The 23,299-nt window shown below is 47.0% G+C and overlaps 4 protein-coding genes across 5 annotated transcripts; 1 reads left to right on the top strand and 3 right to left on the bottom strand.

The window, feature by feature from the left end:
* Positions 4,763 to 7,835, bottom strand: LOC8082087 (transmembrane protein 205). Its single transcript, XM_002451198.2, has 3 exons — positions 7,450 to 7,835; positions 6,039 to 6,258; positions 4,763 to 5,225 (listed from the first exon to the last, which is right to left on the bottom strand). The coding sequence occupies exons 1-3, from the start codon at positions 7,644 to 7,646 to the stop codon at positions 5,010 to 5,012; spliced, it is 633 nt and encodes a 210-aa protein (XP_002451243.1). The 5' UTR covers positions 7,647 to 7,835; the 3' UTR covers positions 4,763 to 5,009.
* LOC110435590 lies at positions 10,649 to 11,998 on the bottom strand. The gene is made up of 2 exons (XM_021461285.1): positions 11,748 to 11,998; positions 10,649 to 11,646 (listed from the first exon to the last, which is right to left on the bottom strand). Exons 1-2 carry the CDS (start codon positions 11,960 to 11,962, stop codon positions 11,226 to 11,228), a joined length of 636 nt encoding a protein of 211 aa, XP_021316960.1. The 5' UTR covers positions 11,963 to 11,998; the 3' UTR covers positions 10,649 to 11,225.
* On the top strand, positions 11,967 to 16,356 carry LOC8082088 (cytochrome P450 71A8). Of its 2 annotated transcripts, none has more exons than XM_021461284.1 (4): positions 11,967 to 12,135; positions 12,299 to 12,463; positions 14,557 to 15,036; positions 15,156 to 16,356. In XM_021461284.1, the coding sequence occupies exons 1-4, from the start codon at positions 12,113 to 12,115 to the stop codon at positions 15,982 to 15,984; spliced, it is 1,497 nt and encodes a 498-aa protein (XP_021316959.1). In that variant the 5' UTR covers positions 11,967 to 12,112; the 3' UTR covers positions 15,985 to 16,356. The 2 variants fall into 2 exon arrangements, with proteins under 2 accessions (XP_021316959.1, XP_002449972.2); XM_002449927.2 differs by having other exon boundaries at positions 15,159 to 16,356.
* LOC8070217 (beta-D-xylosidase 1) lies at positions 16,668 to 22,792 on the bottom strand. The gene is made up of 3 exons (XM_021461283.1): positions 22,113 to 22,792; positions 17,692 to 19,033; positions 16,668 to 17,591 (listed from the first exon to the last, which is right to left on the bottom strand). The coding sequence occupies exons 1-3, from the start codon at positions 22,524 to 22,526 to the stop codon at positions 16,945 to 16,947; spliced, it is 2,403 nt and encodes an 800-aa protein (XP_021316958.1). The 5' UTR covers positions 22,527 to 22,792; the 3' UTR covers positions 16,668 to 16,944.

Genomic DNA, 23,299 nt, shown 5'->3' on the forward strand with positions numbered 1-23,299 from the left:
GATCTAAAGAAAATAGAATGGATGATTCCATGATGCTAACAGAACTACAACAATCTCTGAATTTTCTTGTATATTATTTGATATTGATAGAAAAATAATGGACAAAGAAATGATCACACCACTCATGTAGAGCTTCCGATGGTAGGAACGATGTGCCCATTCCTTTGATTTCACATATAGCCAACGTCATTGGCAAGGCAAGCATCCACATCATGGGCTAGTTATTAGCTCCCTGATCCAAACAGTCATTGGCAAGGCAAGCATCCACGTCTAGTTATTAGCTCCCTGATCCAAACACCCCTAGGAGGAGCAGGAGAGCACCAAATCATATTACATCAGACATATGCCAATAAATAGTTTAGAAATTAAGTGGAAACACTTCATATACAAATAAAGAAAAAGAATGTTCAGAGGCCCTAGTAGAAAATGAGATCCTGACACTTCCACAGGCCTTCAGAACATTATGCAGTGATCGAATTCACCAATTGATTAGCATGGTCTACATATTTGTAGTTTCCTTAGCATAAAAAATATAACTAACAATATATTTCATAACAATGTGTCAAAGAATCGACCTTAACACATGGAAACCATGCAAGTAGTTAGAATGGCCCGGAGCAACAAAAGAAACACGCTTCAATACCATTACCTTGTGAACAGAAAGTCTACTGTTAAAAGTTCAAGAAAAATAATTGGCATGATTTATTTGCAAAGAGGGTAGTCAAACTGAACACATAAAAGCCGTTTACTCTACCAAACTTACAGGCTCACATTCTGAGCTGTTCTTCAGTTAATCGTTAGTTACCACAAAGCCACCCAATGAACACAATGGCAGGCTCACATTCTAAGCTGAACCCTGATCTTCTCTAGTGTTTCGTGCAACAACAGGTGCATTCACTAGGAATCTAAAATTTTTTGCAAAACTTTTTTGAAACTAAACAAAGCCTTTATTGTGACGGACATAAGCTAGTAGCATTCAGTTTACGGATCATCAGCAATTGCAGGCGGCTTGGATTAAATTAAGCGTCACGAGGAGGAGCAAACAACCGTCGCTTTCATGTATCAAGGCATCACTCGCGCGTGCAGGAAACTCTGATGTGTAGTGGATGCACGTGCGCATATATGCGCATGCGGAGGGGAAGGATGTCAAGTTTCCAAAATTGCCAAGTTGATTTGCCAATATGTTAGAGAGTAAAATTTCTTGTTTTGCCAAATTTTCAAGAATGACAACCTCATTTAGCAAACTCTTGGAGATGCTCAGTGGATCTAAATTCTTAAAGTTGCAAGTTAAATTTTTAAATTTTGATTGAACTTTTAGAAAAAAATTATAATATCAAACTATTATAATTTTGATCAAACATTTAGAAAAAGCATTAAAATTTATAATATCAAACTAGTATCACTACATGAATAATAGAATATATCTTTATAATATGCTTATTTTATATAAATATTATTTCTTTTTTTATAAAATTAGTTAAATTTTAAAAAAATTATTGACACAGATTCTATAAATTGATTTATTTGAAAACAGAGAGACTAACTTCCTAGAGCATGGGATAATGGAACCGGTGTCGGATGGTACTTTCTTTAAAAGAGAGAGAGAAGAAGAAGAAAGGTGGCGGATTGGTATGAAAGTAGCCTTGCCGCGCAGGACCAATATCTGACCTCAAGCGACTCTTTGTCGTCCTTGGTGTCTCTCTGGCCGTTATCTTACCCAAGCCCTCGTCGAGTGTCAATAGGTTTATATAGTCTAGGCAAAAGTGGCTTTGGATTAGGCCAAAGCTTCCATTTGTTGCAACGAAGGGGTAACTGAAAAAAAAAAAAACTAGTGCATTTTCTTGTGTTTTACTTTTAGAATGGGAGCTTGTATTGTGAACTTCGTAGCCAAATGGGAGGTTGTGGCTGCGGGCTGCCCCTTTTTTCATCATATTGCTTAATTAGATGTACTACGTAGCTATTTTACTTAGATATCTTCGTTTGAACCATAGCATTCTGAAAAAAGTGCATGGCATGTGTTTGAACCTGCAAACAAGAAGCAGATAAGTAACTAAAATTGTAGATTTTGAATCATAAATTAGTTTTGATGATGTGGGAAAATAGCTGCTCTAGGTTATAATTGATGGAAATGTTGCTTAAGAAACATTGAAATCGATGGCTAGGGGAGGAGGGAGGAGGGAAGAGACGACGCCGACTAGGCAGGACCAAGAGAAGGGAGGAGGCGACGGCGGCTAGGGTTTCGATTGTCCCCAAGCCACTCATGACCAAGCCAAGGTGCGGGAGGAGCACGATTGTTGGAATGTCTCTGGACTGAGGGTTGTTTTTTGGAAATATAGAGGAGTCTTTTTTGCAAAACATAGAGCGACACATGCCAATATATAAAAGAGCCACCAATGCCCCAAATTATGTGGTGGCAGCAAACTCAAGTGGGTTTTAATAACTTCTTATTCCCTCTATCCCAAAATACAACTCATTCTTGGATTCAAAAATCGTCTTAGAGTACTTGATGTTATAGCTCTGTGTATGTGTCTGATCCAACTCAATCTATCATTAAAAAGTCAGTTCCTGTCATCCACTCGCCAGAAACATGAATTAAGGGTGTATTTACTTTCCCATAGAATGCAAAATACAAAATATCAAGTACTTTAGAATGATAAAATACAAAATGCCATTTTTTTTATGGATGTGTTTAGTTCCATCCAAAATGCCAAAAAAAATTTGGTGATGATGGGGGTGGGCATGGGCTCCTAGGCGCTTTTTGGCTTTTTTGGCCTCTCGAGACCAAAATTCAAAATGCAGACACTACTACAATATTTTTAATCGAGGCGGATAGAAATGGTTAACCGAGGCGGGCAGGCCAACCACCTCGGACTAAAGGCCACGGTAAATGAGAACTTTTCCGAGGTGGTTGCCTGCGTGCCTCGCTTAATCGAATAAAAAAACAAAACCCACAGGCCCGCCAAAGCCCATCCATGGGCTGCTGCCACCGCAGTTCACCGGACTGCCAGGATTTGGCCGCCCGTCGCCAGATCCAACCTCCGACCACCGTATCTGCGAGCAAGAGGGGGTAGAGGGAGGAGCACCGCTGTAACTCGCCCATGGCGTTGCTATCCTGGCCCACACCCAGATTCGGGTTCTCCTCGCCCACGTCGCCACGCCGGAAGAGGAAGAGGAGGCATCCGTGTCGCCCCCACACAGATCCAGCCCCCTGACCACCGGATTTGTGCTCTCCGCGACGTGCCGTACCGGATCTGGAAGGAGGGGTGCCGCCATCGAAGTTGTGGAGGAGCTTGGGAGGTCGAGGAGCTTGGCCGATGGAGGGCTTCGGTCGGTGGAGGAGCTCGGCCGACGGAGGGCCATGGCCGGTGGAGGAGCTCGGCCGATGGAGGGCCATGGCCACCAGCTGCTAAATCGCCGCAATTTGGGGCCACTGCTCCGCCAGGCCACTGGCTCTTCCAGATCCACTAGGAGAGAGGCACAGGAGAGTGGGAGAGACGGGGGGTGAGGCGGCGTCGGTGGGAGAGTGGGAGAGAGGGGAGGTGAGGTGGCGTCAGCGGGAGAGGGGAAGAGACGTCGATGGGAGAGAGAGAGAGAGAGAGAGAGAGAGAGAGAGAGAGAGAGAGAGAGAGAGAGAGAGAGAGGAGCGCTCGGGTGCAAAGGGAGAGGGAGAGAGACCGATGGCTGCGGGTGTGAGGGAGAGAGTGGAGTGATTTTAGGGTTTGTGTTTGCTTTGATATGCTAGAGTAGTAGTGGCTGGTATGGGTTTGGAAATGTTAGCGGGCTAGGCCAAATTATAGGAGGCGGGCCTTATAAAATAACTGCCTCGGTTAATAATTTACCGAGATGGTTGTATTATAATGCCCGCCTTGGTTAATAGGAATTAACTGAGGTGGTTATATTATATTGCCCGCCTCGGTTAATAGATTTTAGGTAACCGCCTCGGTTAATAAAAAGTAACCGTCTCGGTTAATTCGAGACATTAACCGAGGTGGTTTAAAATTGTGCCCGTCTCCGAGAGGGTTTCGAAAAGGTAGCGGTTAAGTTTTTTTTGTAGTATTGAGAATAGCCACCTTTTTGCCAAAAAAAATTATATGATGTTTAGTTCCATTATACGAAATGGTGGACTAAAACCTATAACTTTTTTGGATGAAAAGAGGAATTAAGAGGGTGTTTGTTCCCCTTTCATCTAATTGGGTTTTAGTCCATCATTTTGCATAATGGAATTAAACACATTACAATATTTTTAGCAAAAATGTGACTATTCTTTCTTTTAGATTTTAGACTTAAGAGGCCAAAAAAGGCCCAAAAACTACTGGGAGCCCGTGCCCACCCCCACCAACACTAGAAAAAAATTGGTATTTTGGACAAAACTAAAAACACCTATGAAAAATTTAGGATTTTGCATTTTATTATTCCAAAAAGTATTTAGTATTTAGTATTTTATATTTCAAGGGTAACTAAACACACCCTAAAAAGCAAAAAAAACGATGTACTAATGCCCTCTAAAGCGTGGAGAGATGAATAAAAAACATTTCCCAACCGGGGTGCTGCTCACAGACTCCACGCTGCTGGATGTGATCATCAGCTGCAAGATTCCTATACAGGGGTGGCAGTGTTTTTTTTGCTTCGATCGGCATTGATCTTTGTGATAATTCCTAGAACGTTAACAGACAGAGGGAGTAGGCCAGTCATATTAATCGAGGCGCGGGGACTACCTGAAACTCGGAAGTCGGAAGTGTGCACGACTGCACATCCACAGCTATTGTAAGCTTGCTAAAAAACTGATATTGTAAGCAAAGCAGGAGTTTTCCTGTAAATAATATCAAACACCAGATCATATACCTACATTCTGTACGTTATTCAAATTCATAATACATCTCGTCTCAAAGTTCTCTATCACAAGACCATCCGTGTCTCCATCCATAGACCTAAGTTAAGCTCAGAGTTTGTGGCCACCAGCAGCTACGTCGCAGAGAGCACTGATCACGAAATGGGGAAGCCCTGATCAGTCACAGGTCGAGCTTGCTGGAGAGATACCAGGAGTGCATGGCCAGGCTGCCGAAGGCCATGATGTTGGCCAGCGACGATAGCCCGTGGATCATCCCGAACTTCCGGTTCATCGCTGCCAGGGTGGGGCTCCTCTTTGCAGTCTCCGCGTTCTTCGAGTACCCGACCTCAGTGCCGATGCCGAGGTCCTTCTCCATCTTGTGCCTCTTCATCATCATCTGCGCAAGCAGAGCACTATTTATATAGGAACAAGCGATACTGAAGATAGAAAGACCAGTACTGCTTAACCAACCAAAGGGCATATTCTCTGTTTTCCCCCCTACTTGTCTACTTGAATAGTACAATGAGTTGTGCTCAGTGTAGATTTCAGCGATCAAGATATCTCATTTGTCACGTTTGTTATCTAAAAGCACAGAAAAAGGTGACCTTCTCAACTGCATTGTAAACTGAAGGTTCATACACATGGCCAGACAAACCTCTGTGCTTCTAAATAAAACAAAGCTAGATTCTTGCCTCTCAAATCCCAACAATGGATTGCTCACTGAAAAAACAAAACATAGTGGATCCTGTACGAAAAATAAAAATAGAAAAAAAAAATGGCAGGGAAATCAAAGTGTCAACAAGCTGAGTGCAAATTTGCAAAACCCATCTTGGTGGTGCCAAGTTTGTGAAGCCATTTGTTGGAAATGGCAAATATCCAAATTCCTGTGATTAGACAAGTTGTCTATCCCTGATTCCCAAAATGAAAATAAAAACAAATCTATAGGTTCCTGTATGCGCCACGGAAAGTGCAGCCATGACCTATATAACAATATAAATCTTCATCAAAGTGTCTTCCCTTTGCCTTACATACCTCAAATACCAGTGTAGTTAATCTCGAAATTGAAAATAAACAGTAAAAAATATGCAGTCACTGTCATTAGTCCTGAGATTACTGAATACAGCATACCCAAACTATAATATAGTGTGTCATTTGGAAAATTCAAAGAGAGGTAAATAAAAAGCTGAAGAGCATGAACAAAGTATATCACCTCAACAGTCATGGGCGTGAAAACCAGAAGGTTGGACAGGTTACAGCCAAGGGCTGAAATCAGGAAGCCAAGCTGGTAGCGCTCGATGGTTGACGCTGTTTTCCAGGGGTGCAGGTACGCGAATGCTGCCACGGATATCGCTGAACATGATGATATCAACATGAAGTATGCCGGGAACATTTTCCCCTGCAGACTCCCAAACTGGTGTCTCGGCAAGTACCTTCCGGATTCAAAAAGGATTTTATGAAAGCATCATCAAGGTTTACACTCTGTTCTAATAGTAAGGGAATAATTAACCCGCACATGGTGCTATTGCAACAAGAACATATATGCTAGTCCTTACTTTTTGGGTGGACTTCTTAGTTCTCACTATAACAAGGTGTCATATTAGCACTGTAAAGACAAAAATTATTGAAGGTATATTTGAACAGCTGAGCAAAAAAAACCACCCCACTTCCTTGAAAAATGGCAGCAATGGAGGCAGAACTTTCAGAATGTTTAATGGGAGAACGGTGAACAAAGTCATCATAATGTCCACAAGCTTATATCTAATGTTCGCACCTATGAGTAACAGCTGTCGCATGACATAAGAGTACTTCAGACATCCCAATTCTCCTTCCCAACATATCTTCAAGGTGTAAGTCCTATTTTTGCAATGTGATTTTTCAGGACTAATAGTTACCAAATTAAGACGCTGATCCAGTGAATTAGTGAGGAGCAAAGACCCATGCAACTAAAAGTCATAGAATTCTAAAGAAAGATTTCTGCTGCTTCTCATCTTACAACCATAATTCAAATTTCAAAATCAGCATAGAACTTCTGAAGAGTTTCCCTCAAGGTTCTTGCAAGAATGTGTGCTGTGCACTGAAATTATGAAATTGATTTTGAATTGCTGCTGACAGCATCAGCACATCAAAATCAGGGGCTTATCTTGGGTTTTTGAGGCTTGGGTGAAGTACTGAAGTGGCATCGGCAAGGAAGACAGGTGGAACGCATGTCTCCCTGTCTCCCAACTTTCCTCTGACTTTGGTACGGTGCGGTGCGAGTGCTGTGGCCGGTGAAGCCGATGCCGGAGAGGGAGGGACGACACGGTGTGGCCGTGGGGGGGAAGACCTCCCAATCGGGCGGAAGGCATCGCCGACTCACCGTCGTCGCCGCGGTGGTTTTGCAGATAAGCCCCTGATTTACAGAAAAGCCCCTAGTGTTTTGGACTTGACCTCTCGCCGCTGGCGGCGGCCGAAACGAATGCTGGCGCACGCCGACGGCGTGGTAGAGGAGGGTTTGGCGCGGGAGTGATCATGCTTCGCTTCCTCCTCGAATGAAGCTAGCAGCCAATCAAACCCAAAGTCCCCAAGTCCCAGCGAATCGACGCCGACGCGGCGGCGTTTGTTTGGTTAGTGCTTTTGCTTACTTGAACATGACGATGCCGCCGATGAAGGTGACCCAGAGCCCGGCGCCCCAGGCGGTGGCGAAGGCGAGGACGTGGACCAGCCTCGCGGCGGCCGCGGCGCCGGATCCGGAGCCGCCGAGGGGCAGCGCGTCGGGCGCGAAGAGGACCCCCGCGGCCAGGAACGACACCGCCGTCAGGAACCGCGCCGCCCACCCCATCGCGCCGCGCGGCCCGGGGAGCGACCGCCGGACGGTTGACGCCTGCCTTGGCCTGGGCTGGGACTGGGAGTGGTGGAGACTGGACAGCGGGGAGGACGACGGCGGTGACGGTGAGGTCGCGCGTGGGAGCCTCAAACTGTTGAAATGCCGGGGAGCTCTCGAGCTTGTGAGCTCTGATTTTCAAGGACGCACTGCTCCGTTGACCGTTGACATCTCTTTTCTTTTGTTTTGATGCCTGCTCTTTTCTTTTCTTTTTCTCCAAGAGAAACACATGACAGTGACATCTTTTCTTTTTTTTTTCTTTTTCCCTTTGTTTTGATTTTGATTGATCGTTTAACTGAAAAACCATAGTTAAAAGTATTATTCACTAATTTATTATAAAAGAAAAACAATGTTAAATGACTAATAAATTAAATCATTTTATTTTCAGCTAGATTTATCAGATACTTCAAAGTGGCGGTCATCAGTAAAGAAGACTTCTTTTTAATGGGTCAGCAAAGAAGACCTGGGACTGAGAGAAACAACTAGTGAATTTTGGTGGAGCCGCAAGCACAAGCTGTGTGCACCAAAATCACAATCTGTGGGCAGTGGGGCCAATAGGCCAAGACAACGACGGCAAACGAACTAGTGGTAGACCAAAGAAAAGAAACTGCTCTTGGAGATCAAGAATGCATACGACTTTAATTTGGTGTCGTTTGAACCCCTAAGAGATTTAAAGAATTTGGATTATTCTAGGTAGGTTTAGAATCTATATTACAGATAACAAGGTATCCATATACTGCCCATGGATGTCATGGTGCGGAAAAAAAAAAGCTTAGAACTCTGGAGAAGAGGGCTTGATTGGGAGCTCTGCCCATGTTCTATCTGCATCAGTTTGTTGGAGCCAAAGCCACTGTGTCTGCAGGACGATCCTAACGAGCCTAAAGATTGGTGACATCGAGTCCACCTAGCTTGTTTGGTCGCAAACAATAGTAGGCCATAACACCATACATTTGCCTTGCTAGACTGAACCTTTCCTTGCTCATTTGGAGGAACCGAGAGGTAGGTTGTCAGTGACAGTGAGCAATGCAAGGCGTATATTGCCATATTGGTACTATAGAGAGGACTGATTTCACCCAGACCTAGCTCCTCACCAAAAGCTTCTGCGTGACTGCATCTACCGATGGCATGCAAATGTGTTGTGGGGATTGCCCTTGAGCTCAGCGGCTAGCAAAGGGTTAGTGAATTGGGAAATCAGAGATTTGGCAGCTAAGGATATATATCTGATGCCTAGTAGATCGTCCTCACTTATAAAGATCAAGGTGATTGGACACTTGCCAAGGTTCGGTCATAACCAAGGCCTTGTTTACTTCCAAACAATTTTACAAAATAGGAATAGTAGCACTTCCGTTTGTATTTGACAAATATTATCCAATCATGGATTAACTAGGCTCAAAAGACTCGTCTCGCAAATTACAGGTAAACTGTGCAATTAGTTATTTCTTTTATCTATATTTAGTGCTCTATGTATGTGCCGCAAGATTCGATGTGATGGAAAATATGAAAATTTTTGCAAAATATCTTATGAACTAAACAAGGCCACAATGTTTTAAGGACCATACAGGTGAGGTCCCAATCATTGTTTAGGAAAGTTGTAGTTTCATTTCATCCCGATATAAAGAAAAAAAAATGCAGCCGCCCTTTCTTTGAGCAGACAAGCCCTTCATTCTTGCAGTAGTGATCATGGGCAGGCATGGGGAGATGCAAAGAAAACGGTTGAAGATTGTTAGCTGCAGATCCTGATGGAAATGACAATTGCCAATTTCAGAGACAGAGAGTGGCCAAGCAGGATGGTCCTGTGCATCTTCATCGGCCACCTCGTCGAGGAGCATAGGCTCGAATTGAGTTGTTCCAGAAAGCTGGTGCATGGCTTCCTGGACCACAAGCCTGATGTTTCAAAATGCAGTGATCTTCAGGCAAGCCTTGGTACTCCTTATGGTACATGAGACTAGTGGTTGCTTCCGGTACTGTTTCTGAATTACTCAATTTGCCACAAATCGTCGCAAAGGAAGATTTGTTTGTAAGTTGTATATACGTCCCTTTTGATAAAGTTGTTTTTGCATGATAATATATTAGATTCGTAAATACTAAGCACATAAGTGGTAGTGACTAGCCTAATTACATGAGCTTGTCCAGCAATAAAACCAAATAAAATTGAACAGAGGTGTAAACATGTTGAAAGCTGAACATGTCGGGAATAAATCAAGTATAATAATGAACTTTAAGTAATGTTTATAAAAAAAACTTTAAGTAATGTTCCTTGCAAAGAAGAAATGAAACTTTGGGTGATATAACCAAGAGAATAATAATCATTGTAAACGTTAAACAAAGCCCAAAATCACAAATGCTATTCAGGTTCCACAATATATGAGCAAAGAAGTACCGTGTGAATTATAGCACATTCAGAGCAGAGCTGAATATACAAGATGACAAATTGAAACAACATATACAGCTCATGAATTAATCAACAGGAGGAAAAAAAAAGAAAATAACATGACTTTCAAGTAATACAGGAAATTAGCTTCAACTTCAAAATATAGTGCAACATATTAAAATCATTGGTGAAGTATTCCAATGGTCTGGTCCCATAAATCGTTATCCTAAAGATTACATGTGCAGGATCGCTGGGAAGATACCTAAATTGGGAAATTGGAATGAAATACCAATCCCAAATCCCAATGCAACACTGATCATCTGAGTTCATAACAGCAATGCGACACTGATCATATGAGTTCATAACAGATAAGAAACAACCCATCCAAAATATTTACTTCATCAATCAGTATGAATGATAGAGCTCAACTTCAAGGAAATAATATTAAGTACAGATTATTAAGAGATAAACAGCAAGAGAATGATATTAACATTAGATAAGAGGCGGGTAGATAGAGCAGACTCGACATGTGACCTAATGAACTGGACCTAAAAGGTCATGATTTGTACAATGGAGAAGTTCCAGTTCAGAACTCCGATAGTGTTAATTAGCTAAAGGGTTTAACATTAATCTAGTCTAGAGGAAGAAATCAAACTCTCAAGCATGAGAATCTAACCTGTATTAGACATATCCTAAAGTAATCAACACCGATACAAGCGTGCTTATTTGCAAGGGGTGAACAAATTGGGAATCGGGAAGGAAATACGACACCAAACAAATATAACATCACTAAGGATGGGAATGGTGCTCCAAATGCATACCCACGGTTCTTATCTAGTCCAACTTAACGAACTAATAATTTCTTCTCTCATTTTTTTTCATTTAGTTCATTAAATTACACTAGAGAAGAACCGCGGATATCCATTTGAAACACCACCCCCATCTCTAAACATCACCCATTCTACTGCATGCATAGCTAGCCAAGGAAGTTTTCTCTCATAAGAAGCTAGCCAAGGAACTTTTCTCCATGGAACTTTTCTCTCGCAAGAAATCAGCCAACAATATTTTTTTTTTTCCTCAGAGAATGGCCTTCCCCTGCTGGCTGCTGGCAGACGCCAGCGACCATGGAGGCGAGGCGAGGCGAGGCAAAAAGGGCTCAGCTAGCTTTAAGGGAGAGGGACCCTGAGGTAATCAAGGTAGTAGAAGCCATCCTCCTCCCGCAGGTGGCCCTCCCCGACGAGGGCGCCGGTGCCGCGGTCCCTGACGTCACAGGCCTCGCAGCCGAAGGTGACGGCGAGGCCCAGCCGCGTGAGCTGGCGCACGGACAGGACGACGACGGCGCGCTGCCCCCGGCCCAGCGGCAGCCCAGGGACCTGATAGACCTGATGCACGAGGAACCGCCGCGTGGCCACGGACCCGACGGCGACGGCGTCCATGACCTCGCCGCCGCGCGTGCGGAACGACCTGCTTCCTTGGGGCGCGGGCCTCGTCGTCGGCCCGGAGAGCAGCTCCCCGCAGCCCGTGACGTGCATGGCGGCGCCGGAGTCGAGGATGACCTCGGGCGACGACGACCTCCCGTCGACCCCGCTTCGTCGATGGAGATGCAATCGAGTCAGTTTTCTCAGGATTTAGGAAGAAGAGGGGGAAGCTGAAGAAAGGGGATTGAGGGGCCGTGCGCCGTGGAGTACCTGGAGGGAGGGGCATCGACGACCGGCAACGGCGCCGTGGAGGGCTGCGGCATGAGGTCACAGGTGACGCACCACCACCGGCGTTCCAGTCTCTTCTTGTCTCCTCTCCTCTCTCTCTTGTTCGATTCGAGAGATGCTTGCGCGGCGGGGGGCATTCCAGTAACTATACCACCTGCGTGTCTCGCTCGCTCTGCGGGGGCCCACACCCACGCCATTGACCTTCTCTTCACATATTTTTACCTGCTCTGCTCACTGCTCCTCTCTTCTCTTCTTTGTCTGGAAAATTCGAACCCTAAAGCGCCGGTGCCGTCTCCGGGTGCGGGCTCACCTCGCGGCGGCGGGACCTTCCGTTCAAGCGTCGCGCCATGGCTCAGCTCCGCGAGTACAGGTTCGTTTTTGTTTTTTTTTCTTTTTACCCAGCTGGCCAGCTGATCATCTTTTCTTCGTCTAGAAAAGAAACGAGGGTAGCAGCATCATCTGTGGGGGAAAGGAGGGGACTTGATAACGTCTTCCTCACAATTCAGCCTTCACCACCGTCTATCCCGTTTCAGGATGACCATGACAAGCAAGGATGGATTGGGAGATGAGGGGGACTACTGGTGGTCGCTGTCGCTGTCGAGGATGCACACATTTTTCAGACAAGTGAATATATTGATATGTCTGCTTCTGCATCGATTGATGCATATGGCTATGTCGAGGATCCACATGTTCCTGAGGTTTGCACCAGATGATCCCTCTCCCTCCCTCTGTTCCAGCGGTTAGCAGATGGGGATTAGCCCTGCCCCATGCACTGAGTTCCACGAGTTAGATTGGTCAAACCCTTGAAAATTTATCATCGAAATAAGTTAGCTTTATGCATTGCGCATCATTAGTCCATTTGGTGGCCAAAATCCTTAAAGTTCAGTTCAACAGATGCCGGAAAAAGAGTACTGTATCTTCTTTTCTTTTTTTTCCCTTCTTTTATATATTGTTGGCAAACAGTAGATGCTGTCAGGGAAGGAGCTGAAATTCATTGCATTACATTAGTTGCACATCATAGACTAATCAATTCACTCCAAAAGCAATGATGAATAATGAAAAACACTTTGTATGCAGCCATCTTTGGAATTGGCTGAACTTAGTAGTTGCTGCCAAATACTGTAGTCATTATTTATGATGTACCCTGCTATTCTGTGCACTTTTTTGAACTGGCGGTTTCCCCAATTTCCATTACCATCATAACAGAAATACAACGACCATGTAGAGTAACAAGAGTTTTCAGAGTAAGTAAAGACATCTAAGAGAATGAACACTATCTATGATTACCACCACGTGCCTAAACTGCCTATCATCAGTGGCGCACGCATCCTTCAGAACCAAAGTACCAAACACTAGAATGGACTTATTACAGAAGTTTAAATGACACGGCTATTGAAACTAAGCTTCCAGTCAAACGTCACAAAAGAGAACTGCCATCCGAACAGCAAGCCATGCTCATTCCTCCTGATGGCTGTCAGTATCATCCTTCAGCAGCAGAGTCTTGTTCAGCTTCAGCTTTATGTTCAGCAAGCGTGACAAACAATAGAAATGGGATTCTGAATTAGCTTGCCGAGTATGAAATTTCTTACCACCAGGGAGCCATATCTCACCCCACAACCAACACTGGCCAAAGAGCTAGGAATATCATCAGCACCGATGCAAGTTGCAAAGGTTGCCCAAACTGTTTTGGCAATATTACAATAGAATAACAAGTGAGAAGCAGATTCATCCATAAGACAGAAATAACAGGTAGGATCACCTTGCCACTTTCTTTTGATAATATTATCTTTAGTGAGAATTGTATTGTTCAAAAACCATCCAGAGAAAATTTTTGATCTTAGCAGGAATCTTACACTTCCAGATTTTCTTGTGATATGGGCCAGAATCATTATTTGACTGTAAATGGCCTTTAGGACTAAATTTCCAAATTATTATATATATTAGCCATATCAGCTATGATGGTATCCAACTGAACATTCCAATCATCAATCAACCATCTAGAAAAGGTGAGACCAAGGTGGTTATAATGTTTTACATCAGCAAGAGTAATATCCTGTTGTTGAGCCATCTTAAATAAATCAGGGTAGAGCTGTGCAAGGGGTTGTTGATACAACCATCTATCTTTCCATAATAGAATTTCTTTCCATCCCCAATGATGAATTTCCTCCCCTCCAAGTATATCTCTCTAACCTTTAACACATCAGCCCAAATAGGGGAGTCAGTCTGCTTGTGTTTAACAGAGCAAAAGTATCTTTCCTTAGGTATTTATGTGTAATGATCTGTTCCCATAGTTCTCTTTCAATTTTCCAGAGCCATTTGCATAAGAGACTCAGATTCATCTATTCTGTGCACTTATTTCAGTTAAAACCAATATTTAGCAATTAGATTCTATTACTACTACAATAAGGAGGATTACAGCGAAACTAATTAATATATCAAATTAGAAAATAAAGCGTCATTTGGTTACTGAGGATCCGCAGTATATTCTTAAGTTATTACAAAAATAAAGCGCCACAAAAATACAGCACCTACTGCACCTTGTCTGAAATTTTTAAGTTAGTGAAGATCAGCGATATATTGTACTGCGAGTGCAACCAAAAAAAAACATGCTGTCATGCATAAACTGATCTGCCAGTGCATTTTGTAGAACTAGCTGATAACTAGTGAAATTCACAGCTCGTCTTCAACTTTTGCTAAAAATGTAACAGTGTCGTAGAAAGGAACTTGTTTGAATCGAGACTTGACAACATTTCTACTGATTATTAAGTCTAGTTTTTTTTACCATGGCCAGTGTGGACAGTGGAAGGCCTCTAAGCTCCCGTGGTTCCAGTGAAGAGCAGGGTGTCTCTAAAATTTATGTGCTGTCCGAACAACCAATGCCTCCCCTGCTGCTGATTCTCTGGTTGGATTCAGGCGCCACCCACCATGCTGTGGGCGATGCTAGAATTCTTTGTAACCTTCGGGATCCACCTGCCGGAACAGCCGTCAGAGCAGCAGATGGCGTCCGGCTGCTCGTCCATAAAATTGGCGACATACTGACACAATGCATCAAAATCCAAGATGTGTACCTAGTCCTTGGACTCCAAGAGAATCTCATAAGCGTTCGTCAGCTCGCGAAGGACAAGAAAATAGTCACCATTTTCTATGAGAACTATGCGGAGCTATGGCGCGAGGGGAAGATGGTCGGTGGCGCAATTGCTGACAATGTCACATCCCTCTACCAGCTACGCTACTTGACGATGCCGACGGGAGATCCTGAGGCTGGCACAAGGTACTACAGTACATCATCCCTGACCCTGATGCGGCAGTCCAGTTGACATTACTTACAACATTTGATTTGACAATTATCAAGGTTTTTAACAACCAATAATAAGTGTCATCAATGTGCAGTAGGTACATACGAGAAGAAGCCATGGATGTGGCTACCGCAAGAGAAGCGACGAACAGGAGCAGCTTCCTGCAGCTCCTCTCGCTGTCCAATTCGACGTCGACTGAGACGAAGATGATCCACGCGTGCATACATGTTCTTAACAACTGCTACAAATCTGAGGATGGATTGCGTGTACAGAACATGTTTTCTGCCGCCGCCGCTGACTCGACGTACACAAGGCGGCTGGTTTGGGCCATGGCGGAGCTCATCAACCACCCACACGAGATGCGCAGGGTCCAAGCCGAGATCAGGGCGGCCGTCGCCGCCGCCGGCAACGACGACGACGACGTCACGGAGGACGACCTCGAGCTGCTGCCCTACAACAAGCAGGTGATCAAGGAGATGCTCCGGCTGTGCACGCCAGTGCCACTCCTCCTTCCCCGTGAGACGATGGAGCACACGGAGCACCTCGGCTACCATGTTCCGGCGCGCACCCACATCTTCTTCAACGCCTGGGCCATCTCACGGGGCCCCACGGTGTGGCGCAGCGCGGACGAGTTCATGCCGGAGCGGTTCGCCGACGACGACATGAAGAAGACGACGACGGAGTACTTGCTGTGGCAGGACTTTGACGAGTTCGTGCCGTTTGGAGCATCATGGAGGAGAGGATGCTCTGGTGTTGGGTTTGCCGCGCCGGCCATGGAGCTGGAGCTGGCACTGGCAAGCCTACTGTACCACTTTGGCTGGGAGCTGCCGGCCGGCAGGCCACCAGCAGCACCAAAGGACGAGCTTTCGGTGCGGCTCAAGACGACCTTGCATTTGGTAGCTAAGCCATGGTCTTCTCAGTGAGATCACATATGAAAGTAACCTCACAGTGGATTTTGGGTAACCTCGTCATCATGTACATCTTTCGTACGTTTTTTTAAATCGTAATAAGCTGAGTTCCTCGGTTCTAAATTGTATGTTATTCTAACTGGGCGCAGCAGAGATTTTTCTTGCAAAGCTGAAACTTTGCGTGTCAAAATCAGTGGGCAGTTGGGGCCAAGAGCCCAAGACAAATGGAGGAAGAGCACATGGTTTTTGTTTTTTTGGAGACCGAAAGAGCAGATGACCACTTTTTAGCTGACGAGGAAAGAAACCAGTGTTCAGGAATGCCCAGCTAATCCCTATGCCATTTTTTCAGAATCAAGCTCAGATGACCACTTTTTAGCTGAGGCTTTATACAGAGACTTGAGTGCTTGATCTCACTAGCTTTATGCTCCCATGACCCATCACATAGGCCTTGTTTAGTTCAAAAAAATTCAAGATTCTCCGTCACATTAAATCTTTGGACACATGTATAGAGCACTAAATATAGATAGAAATAAAAACTAATTGCACAATTTATTTGTAATTTGCTAGACGAATCTTTTAAGCTAATTAGTCTATGATTGAATACTATTTGTCGAATACAAACGAAAGTGTTTCAGTAGCCAAAGCCAAAATTTTTCACCAACTAAACAAGCCATAGTAGTACAGTAATCTCCATGAAATACACAAATCTTGACATCAGAGAACATTTGGGAATGTGTTTAAAAACATTAGTGTTGAGGAAGAAACGACATTCTTCTGTCTTCCTTCCATTTCAATCGTTTTTTGATTTTCAATCCAACAATTTTTCAGTAATCCGGTGCCTTCTAGTACATCTCCATCTCCACCTTTGCAGAGACAGAAGCAAGCACCCTGGCAATCCCCACCAGAAACAACACAACACAGCACAGCACAATTATTCAAGAACCCCTCTGGATCTGCTTCCGTTCTCGTATACGGCTATGCCCCGAGCTGCTCGACGCCGAGCGTGACCGAGTGCGTGAGCTCGCCGATCATCAGCCTGTGCTCGCCGACGGGGATCCGCCGCACGCCGTCCCGGTCCGCGACGCTGAGCCGGTCGCACACGTCGATGCCCATCTCCACGCGCGCCACGCCGCCGGCGGGCACGTGCACCTTCTCGAACGCCACCAGCTGCCGCGCCGGCGCGTCCGTGCCGGCAGGGGCGGACGACGACGACGACGAGGGCGCCACGTGGTACACGAGCACGGCGTGCGCGCCGTCGCGGTCGCCGACGTTCCTGACGTCCACGTGCACGGGCACCGTCAGCCCCTCGCACCGCGCGTGCGCCACCCGCACGGCGCGCGACGGCCGTGTCGCGTTCAGGAGGGAGGCGGCGGACGCGGACGCGGACGCGGACGCCGACGAGGTGGACAGCCGCACGGTGAGCTGCGCCGGCGCGTGCGCCAGCGTGTGCGTGAACTGCGTGTAGCTCAGCCCGTGCCCGAACGCGTGGATCGTCGGCCCCGTGTAGAACCGGTACGTCCGCCCCGGGTACCCGCGCGCCGGGTTCGCCCGCATCGCCATGTTCGTCATCGGCACCTTCTCCAGGTAGTCTTGAGGGTACCATGTCACCGGCAGCTTCCCGCCTGTTCATACAAGTTTTCACGAATTCAGTCAGACTCTGTTTGCATCTTGTGCAAACAATCAAAAAGTGAACTTTGTGAATGTTGAATCCAAAATTTGAACCTGGGTTATGTTGTCCAAAGATGACGTCGGCGATGGCCTGGCCGCCGGCCTGGCCAGGGTATCCCACCCAGAGGATGCCGTCGATCCTGGGGTCGTTCTGCGCGAACGCGATGTCGATGGGTCCGCCGGACATGAGGACGAGGATGACGGGGCCCTTGGCCGCCTTAGCGACGGCGGAGATGAGCTCGGCCTGTCGCCCAGGGAGGAGAAGGCTGGTCCGGTCGAGTCCCTCAGCCTCCACCTTCTGGTCAAGCCCGGCGACGACGACGGTGGCGTCAGCCTGGCGCGCCGCGTCCACCGCCGCGGCGATGGGCTGGTTCTTCCCCTGGCACGCGACGTCGGCGCACCCGGCCTGGTGCACGACCCGCGCCGCGTACGCCGCCACGCCCTGCAGCGGCGTGGTGTACCTGCAGGGCTTCCCGGCGTAGTTCCCGATCATGGCGACGGTGGCGTCGGCGTGCGGGCCGACGACGGCCACCACGCGGTGCGCGGCGGGGCGGAGCGGGAGGACGTCCCGGTCCCGGTGCTTCCTCCCGCGCTGGTTCTTGAGGAGCACGACGCTCTGTCGCGCGGCGTCGAGGGCCAGGTCCTGGTGCGCCTTGGTGCACACGTCGGCGGCGCCGAGGTGACCGAACGGGCCCGACGCCGGGTCGCCGTCGAACATGCCGAGCCGCATCTGGACGGTGACGGTGTTGAGCAGCGCGGCGTCGACGTCGGCGTCGGAGACCTTCTTCCTCGCGACGGCGTTCTCGGTGTAGAGCGCGAGGAAAGGCCCGCAGTCGAGGTCCAGCCCGGCGCGAAGCGTGGCGGCGACGGCGTCCTCGGCGGTGCGGGTGTAGTGCTGGTCGCGGAAGAAGACGTCGACGGAGTCGCAGTCGGAGACGATGTAGCCGTCCAGGCCCCACGCCTTCCGGATGGTTCCCCGGAGGAACCCTTGGTCGGCGCAGGTAGGGACGCCGTTGACCTGGTTATACGAGCACATGACGCTGGCGGCGCGGCCGCCGGCGACGCAGGCGCGGAAGGGGACGTTGAAGGTGTCCTCGAGATCCTGCGGGGACACGACGGCGTTGAAGTGGAACCGGTCCGTGCCGCCCCAGCTGTCCAGGTCGTACGCCGTGAAGTGCTTGCAGCAGGCGGCGAGCTTCAGCCGGTTGTGGTCGTAGGGTTGCTGGAGGCCGCGCACGTACGCGGCGGCGTACCGCGACGAGATGGCCGGGTCCTCGCCGGGGGTCTCTTGCCCGCGGCCCCACCGTGGGTCACGGAAGATGTTCACGTTCGGGGACCAGAAGGTCAGTCCTGCTCGACCGCCGTTGTACATGGCGCGCGCCTCGTCCGACACCGCCTGCAGTTGCACCGATCAATGGATCCATCAGAGAGAGTTTTTTTTTTTACTGCTGCCAGGGGCTTAGCAGCCAAGTTCCGGGACATAGGGTACGTGGTACGGGAACGTGGTACGCGGTACGACATTTTCATAAACTATAGAACGTAGGGGTATATAGCTTCGTCTCGTTCCTTTAAGTTGCGGAACGCGTTCCACTTTCTAAAGGAACGTGTTTGAGACGTAGTGGTTGGCTCAGATAGTTTTACGTGTTGTTTTGAATCAAATGAGTTTTTGTTTTGAATCAAATGAGTTCGATTCCTAGCGTGATATAGTTTACTATTGTATTTTTGTTTTATTTAGGGCTGTCCAACTCCAACCTTAAGACTCATTGCAGGTCTAGGCCAATGAGTCAATCACCATCTTGATTTTTCGCCGACCGCTCACGGACGGACACGGCGCAGTATGCACACACACTACGAAGTTCCATAGTCGTTTAGAACTGACGTTCCTATGATTGTTCCTATATATGATTCGTGTTCCACCACATTTAGGAACGATGTTCCATGATGTTCCCGTTTTACGTTTCGGGACGAAGTTTTCGGAACGGGGAACGTGCCCATGTTCCCGTAACCCGGCTGCTGAGGCCAGGGGAACACCAACCACATCGATCATGGTTTCATGGCCATGGACCGTGGTCGGAGAAGAGAGTGGGCGGTGTGTGCACTGCTGCCGAGGCAGGCAGGCAGGATGGCCTGACATGTCTGCCCGGCGGTCTGGCCAATCACGTGGCTGTTCGTGCAGGGCAGCACTGTGGTGTCACGCGACCGGGCTAGCTGGTGTCGTGATGACCCAACCTACAAGTTACGATGCTCATCGCCATTGGTGGTGCTGCTCGTGATGGAGTTCTTCTGTAGCAGTCTAGCAGACATTGGTTATCTTCTGCAAACCACTTTGCTCTGCGCCTCATCAACCTCAAATGCAGACATGTTGGTCACCACTTGCTCTGCTGCAGATGTGTTCTGCTAGTGTCGTTATGGTCCGTCCATGGGTTACCATACCAATTGTTCACTTCTAAAAAATTTTGCAAAATAGAAATAGTAGTACTTTCGTTTGTATTTAATAAATATTGTCTAATTATGGACTAACTAGACTTAAAAGATTTGTCTCGTCAATTTCGACTAAACTGTATAATTATTTTTATTTTCATCTATATTTAATACTCCATGCATACGTCTAAAGATTTGATGTGACAGAAATTTAAAAAATTTTGCAAAATTTTTAGAACTAAACAAGGCAACCTTTCATCATCGCATTACTAGTACGGTACCTTTTTTTTCCACACATGATGTCTTTCTCAGATCAGATCAGATGCGTCAACTTTTTAGTTACTTTATTATCCGGGATATTTTTGTTTTTTTTGTCGGGGTGTGTTAGGATTAGGATAAGAGATGATGAGGGATGTGGGCTTCAAAGAGAGGTGGTTAGATTTGGATTTGGCTAGGCTGGCTTGCACATGGCTGCACCCCTCGCCATTGGCCCAGCCGCCCAGCAGGGAATTCCTTCCCGTCAGCATTGCAATCTGTTGCACTAGGAATTCATTCCACTAGTACCGAACTTTCAGAGCCTAGACACTAGATAACTTTTTTTTTAAAAAAAAAGAATACTGTTGAAATCTCTGCACGCAACGTGAATTTTAACGCACTCATCAACGCTCTCGAAAAAATTTTGCAAAATTATTTAGATTATCCGTCACATCAAATCTTTAAACGCATACATGGAGTATTAAATATGGACGAAAATAAAAACTAATTGCACAGTTTGGTCGGAATTGACGAGACGAATCTTTTGAGCCCAATTAGTTCATGATTGGACAATATTTTTCAAATACAAACGAAAGTGCTACTATTCATATTTTGCAAAATTTTTTGAAACTAAACAAGGCCCTAGTACCTGACAAACACCCAACTGGTTGAAGCGGTAAGAGTGATGGCCTTGTTTAGTTCCTAAAAAATTTTGCAAAAGTCTTCAGATTCCCCGTCACATCAAATATTTAGACGCATGCATCGAGTATTAAATATAGACGAAAATAAAAACTAATTGCATAGTTTGGTCGAAATTGACGAGACGAATATTTTGACCCTAGTTAGTCTATGATTATATAATATTTGTCAAATACAAACGAAAGTTTCACTATTCATATTTTGCAAAAAGTTTTGGAAGTAAACAAGGCCATGTTTAAATGAAGTTAGGCCTTGTTTAGTTCCCAAGAAAATTCCTGTCACATCGAATCTTTCGGCACATGCATAGAGTATTAAATATAGGCAAGAACAAAAACTAATTAAACAGTTTGAGCTTACCAAGTACAAACGAAAGTGCTAGTCCTCAAAATTCAAAATTTTTGTCAAGTGAACAAAGCCTTAGCAAATCAACCGACGTTAGGCATGAATCTTTTCCCTAAGTCGAGTCTATTATGACACTGACTGACGCCACTACCCTAGTCACGAAGGTCGTGTATAGCATGTGCACTGCATTGGTTTGGAGGCCTTTCGGAACAACCAAACATGTACCCCAATTTGTACAAACACGGCGTCCCATTCCATGCCATGGCATGGACGGCGCCAACACGCGGCTGCACTAACGAACAACCGTGCCGGTTTTTGACAGTGAGGACAGAAAAGCTAGCTGCAGCAAACCACCACGGCTAAAAAAATGCCAGTGAATCAAAGGATGTATGTAAATAAGTATGCAAAATGCAAAGCACCACTCGAATTAAAATCAAATCAATCAAAAAGGTTAATAAAAAGCAGCAGCCACTTGCAACAACAACAACAAAAAAAAAAAAGGGACCGTAAGCATTCAACGCAGATCGCCCGCACTGCGACGCTCGCTGGGCCACTCCACTGGTGCAGCACAGTACCAGCCCCGTACAGTAGTACTAGTACGTAACACTAGTGCTCTCTCATTGGAGGCCGCGACAACCATAGCACAGGCACACCCAGCGACACGCGACAGCCGAGGACGACGACGCCAGAGACCGCCAGAGGTGAGCGGCGGCGGCAAGCAAAAGTCCGTCCGTATCATATGTCATAGGAGTACGTACCCGTCCGATGAGCTCCCAGAGCGTGGCGTTGAGCGCGGCGGCGGCGCCGATGACCTGCGGGAACGCGGTGGCGCCCGGGAACGCGCCGCCGAACTTCACCCCGGGACCCGTGTCCGACACGCCGTGCAGCGCCTCGGACCACCACTCGTACCCGCCCACGCCAAGCCGCGCCACGCCCGCCGCGTTGTTCACCAGCAGCCGCACCTTCTCGGCGCGGGTCAGCCGCGACACCAAGTCCCGCGCGCGGGCGTGCAGCGGCAGCGACTGCCGGCAGAACGGCAGCGTCGTCGCCGGTCCGCCCGGCGCGCACGCGAACGCCGCCCGCGCTGATGATGATGCTGCCGGCGTTGGTGTCGTCGCCGACGCGGCGAGGAGGAGGAGGAGGAGGATGGAGAGGAAGGGGCGGCGCCGCATGGCTGATGCCGGCGGCGGGCTGGTGGTGCGGTGGAAGGCAATGGCGGTGTGTGGTTGTGGAGATGGTGGTGAGGGGGAGGGGGAGTGTGGTTATATATAACGCACGCTAACGCCACCGGCAGGCAGGCGGCAGCGCTGCTCTGATGCACATCTGTGCAAGTTGCAACCACCGCAGCACGCACGGGAGGAGGAAGATGGTCGTGCAAGGAAACGAAAAGAATCTCTTCTCTTTTTTTTTCCTTATTTTTTTAGGATAGGGAAAAAAAATTGAAAACCATCAAGACTGACTTCTGAAGTTCTGAAAACTATTTTTTTTGTGTGTGTTTGATTATTAATAATTTAATGTGTATTTTTACAAGGGGAGGAAAAATGGTGGACTCGCAAGACTGTAACTGCGGTGTGTGCAGTTCCCGGGGTTTCTCTCTCTCTCGTTCGTGCATGTGAGAGATGAAAACAGAGTATTATTCAGATATTGCAGCATAGGTGATGGATTTTGGTGATATATTTATTTATGTCTTGATGAGGAATTGAATTCGTGCGAAAGGCAGGTGAAACAAACTGACTAAACTCTGGTAAATGTGTGTGCCAAGGACAGAGCACGGCATAATCGATCAGTGACTGCCTTGCTATTGGTCTTGCAATCTCCAAAGGCAGTAATGATTTAACGGGTGACCAATGAACATGTGCATTAGTGGGAGGATCACACATAAACTACTCTGAGGTTTGTGGCTGATGTTAGTTACCATAGAGTATCTTTTGTTGCGAGGACATAG

The sequence above is a fragment of the Sorghum bicolor genome, chromosome 5, assembly GCF_000003195.3.
Source record: "Sorghum bicolor cultivar BTx623 chromosome 5, Sorghum_bicolor_NCBIv3, whole genome shotgun sequence".
Taxonomy (NCBI): domain Eukaryota; kingdom Viridiplantae; phylum Streptophyta; class Magnoliopsida; order Poales; family Poaceae; genus Sorghum; species Sorghum bicolor.

Coding starts and splice junctions, on each gene's coding strand:
- LOC8082087 (XM_002451198.2), bottom strand. CDS start 7,646: ATGGGGTGGGCGGCGCGGTTCCTGACGGCGGTGTCGTTCCTGGCCGCG. Junction 6,259..7,449: donor GGCGGCATCGTCATGTTCAA/GTAAGCAAAAGC, acceptor TGAATCCGGAAG/GTACTTGCCGAGACACCAGT. Junction 5,226..6,038: donor TCACGCCCATGACTGTTGAG/GTGATATACTTT, acceptor CTGCTTGCGCAG/ATGATGATGAAGAGGCACAA.
- LOC110435590 (XM_021461285.1), bottom strand. CDS start 11,962: ATGGCGTGGGTGTGGGCCCCCGCAGAGCGAGCGAGACACGCAGGTGGT. Junction 11,647..11,747: donor GTCGATGCCCCTCCCTCCAG/GTACTCCACGGC, acceptor CCATCGACGAAG/CGGGGTCGACGGGAGGTCGT.
- LOC8082088 (XM_021461284.1), top strand. CDS start 12,113: ATGGCTCAGCTCCGCGAGTACAG. Junction 12,136..12,298: donor GCTCAGCTCCGCGAGTACAG/GTTCGTTTTTGT, acceptor ATCCCGTTTCAG/GATGACCATGACAAGCAAGG. Junction 15,037..15,155: donor GATCCTGAGGCTGGCACAAG/GTACTACAGTAC, acceptor ATCAATGTGCAG/TAGGTACATACGAGAAGAAG.
- LOC8070217 (XM_021461283.1), bottom strand. CDS start 22,526: ATGCGGCGCCGCCCCTTCCTCTCCATCCTCCTCCTCCTCCTCCTCGCC. Junction 19,034..22,112: donor TCTGGGAGCTCATCGGACGG/GTACGTACTCCT, acceptor GTGCAACTGCAG/GCGGTGTCGGACGAGGCGCG. Junction 17,592..17,691: donor CTTTGGACAACATAACCCAG/GTTCAAATTTTG, acceptor TTGTATGAACAG/GCGGGAAGCTGCCGGTGACA.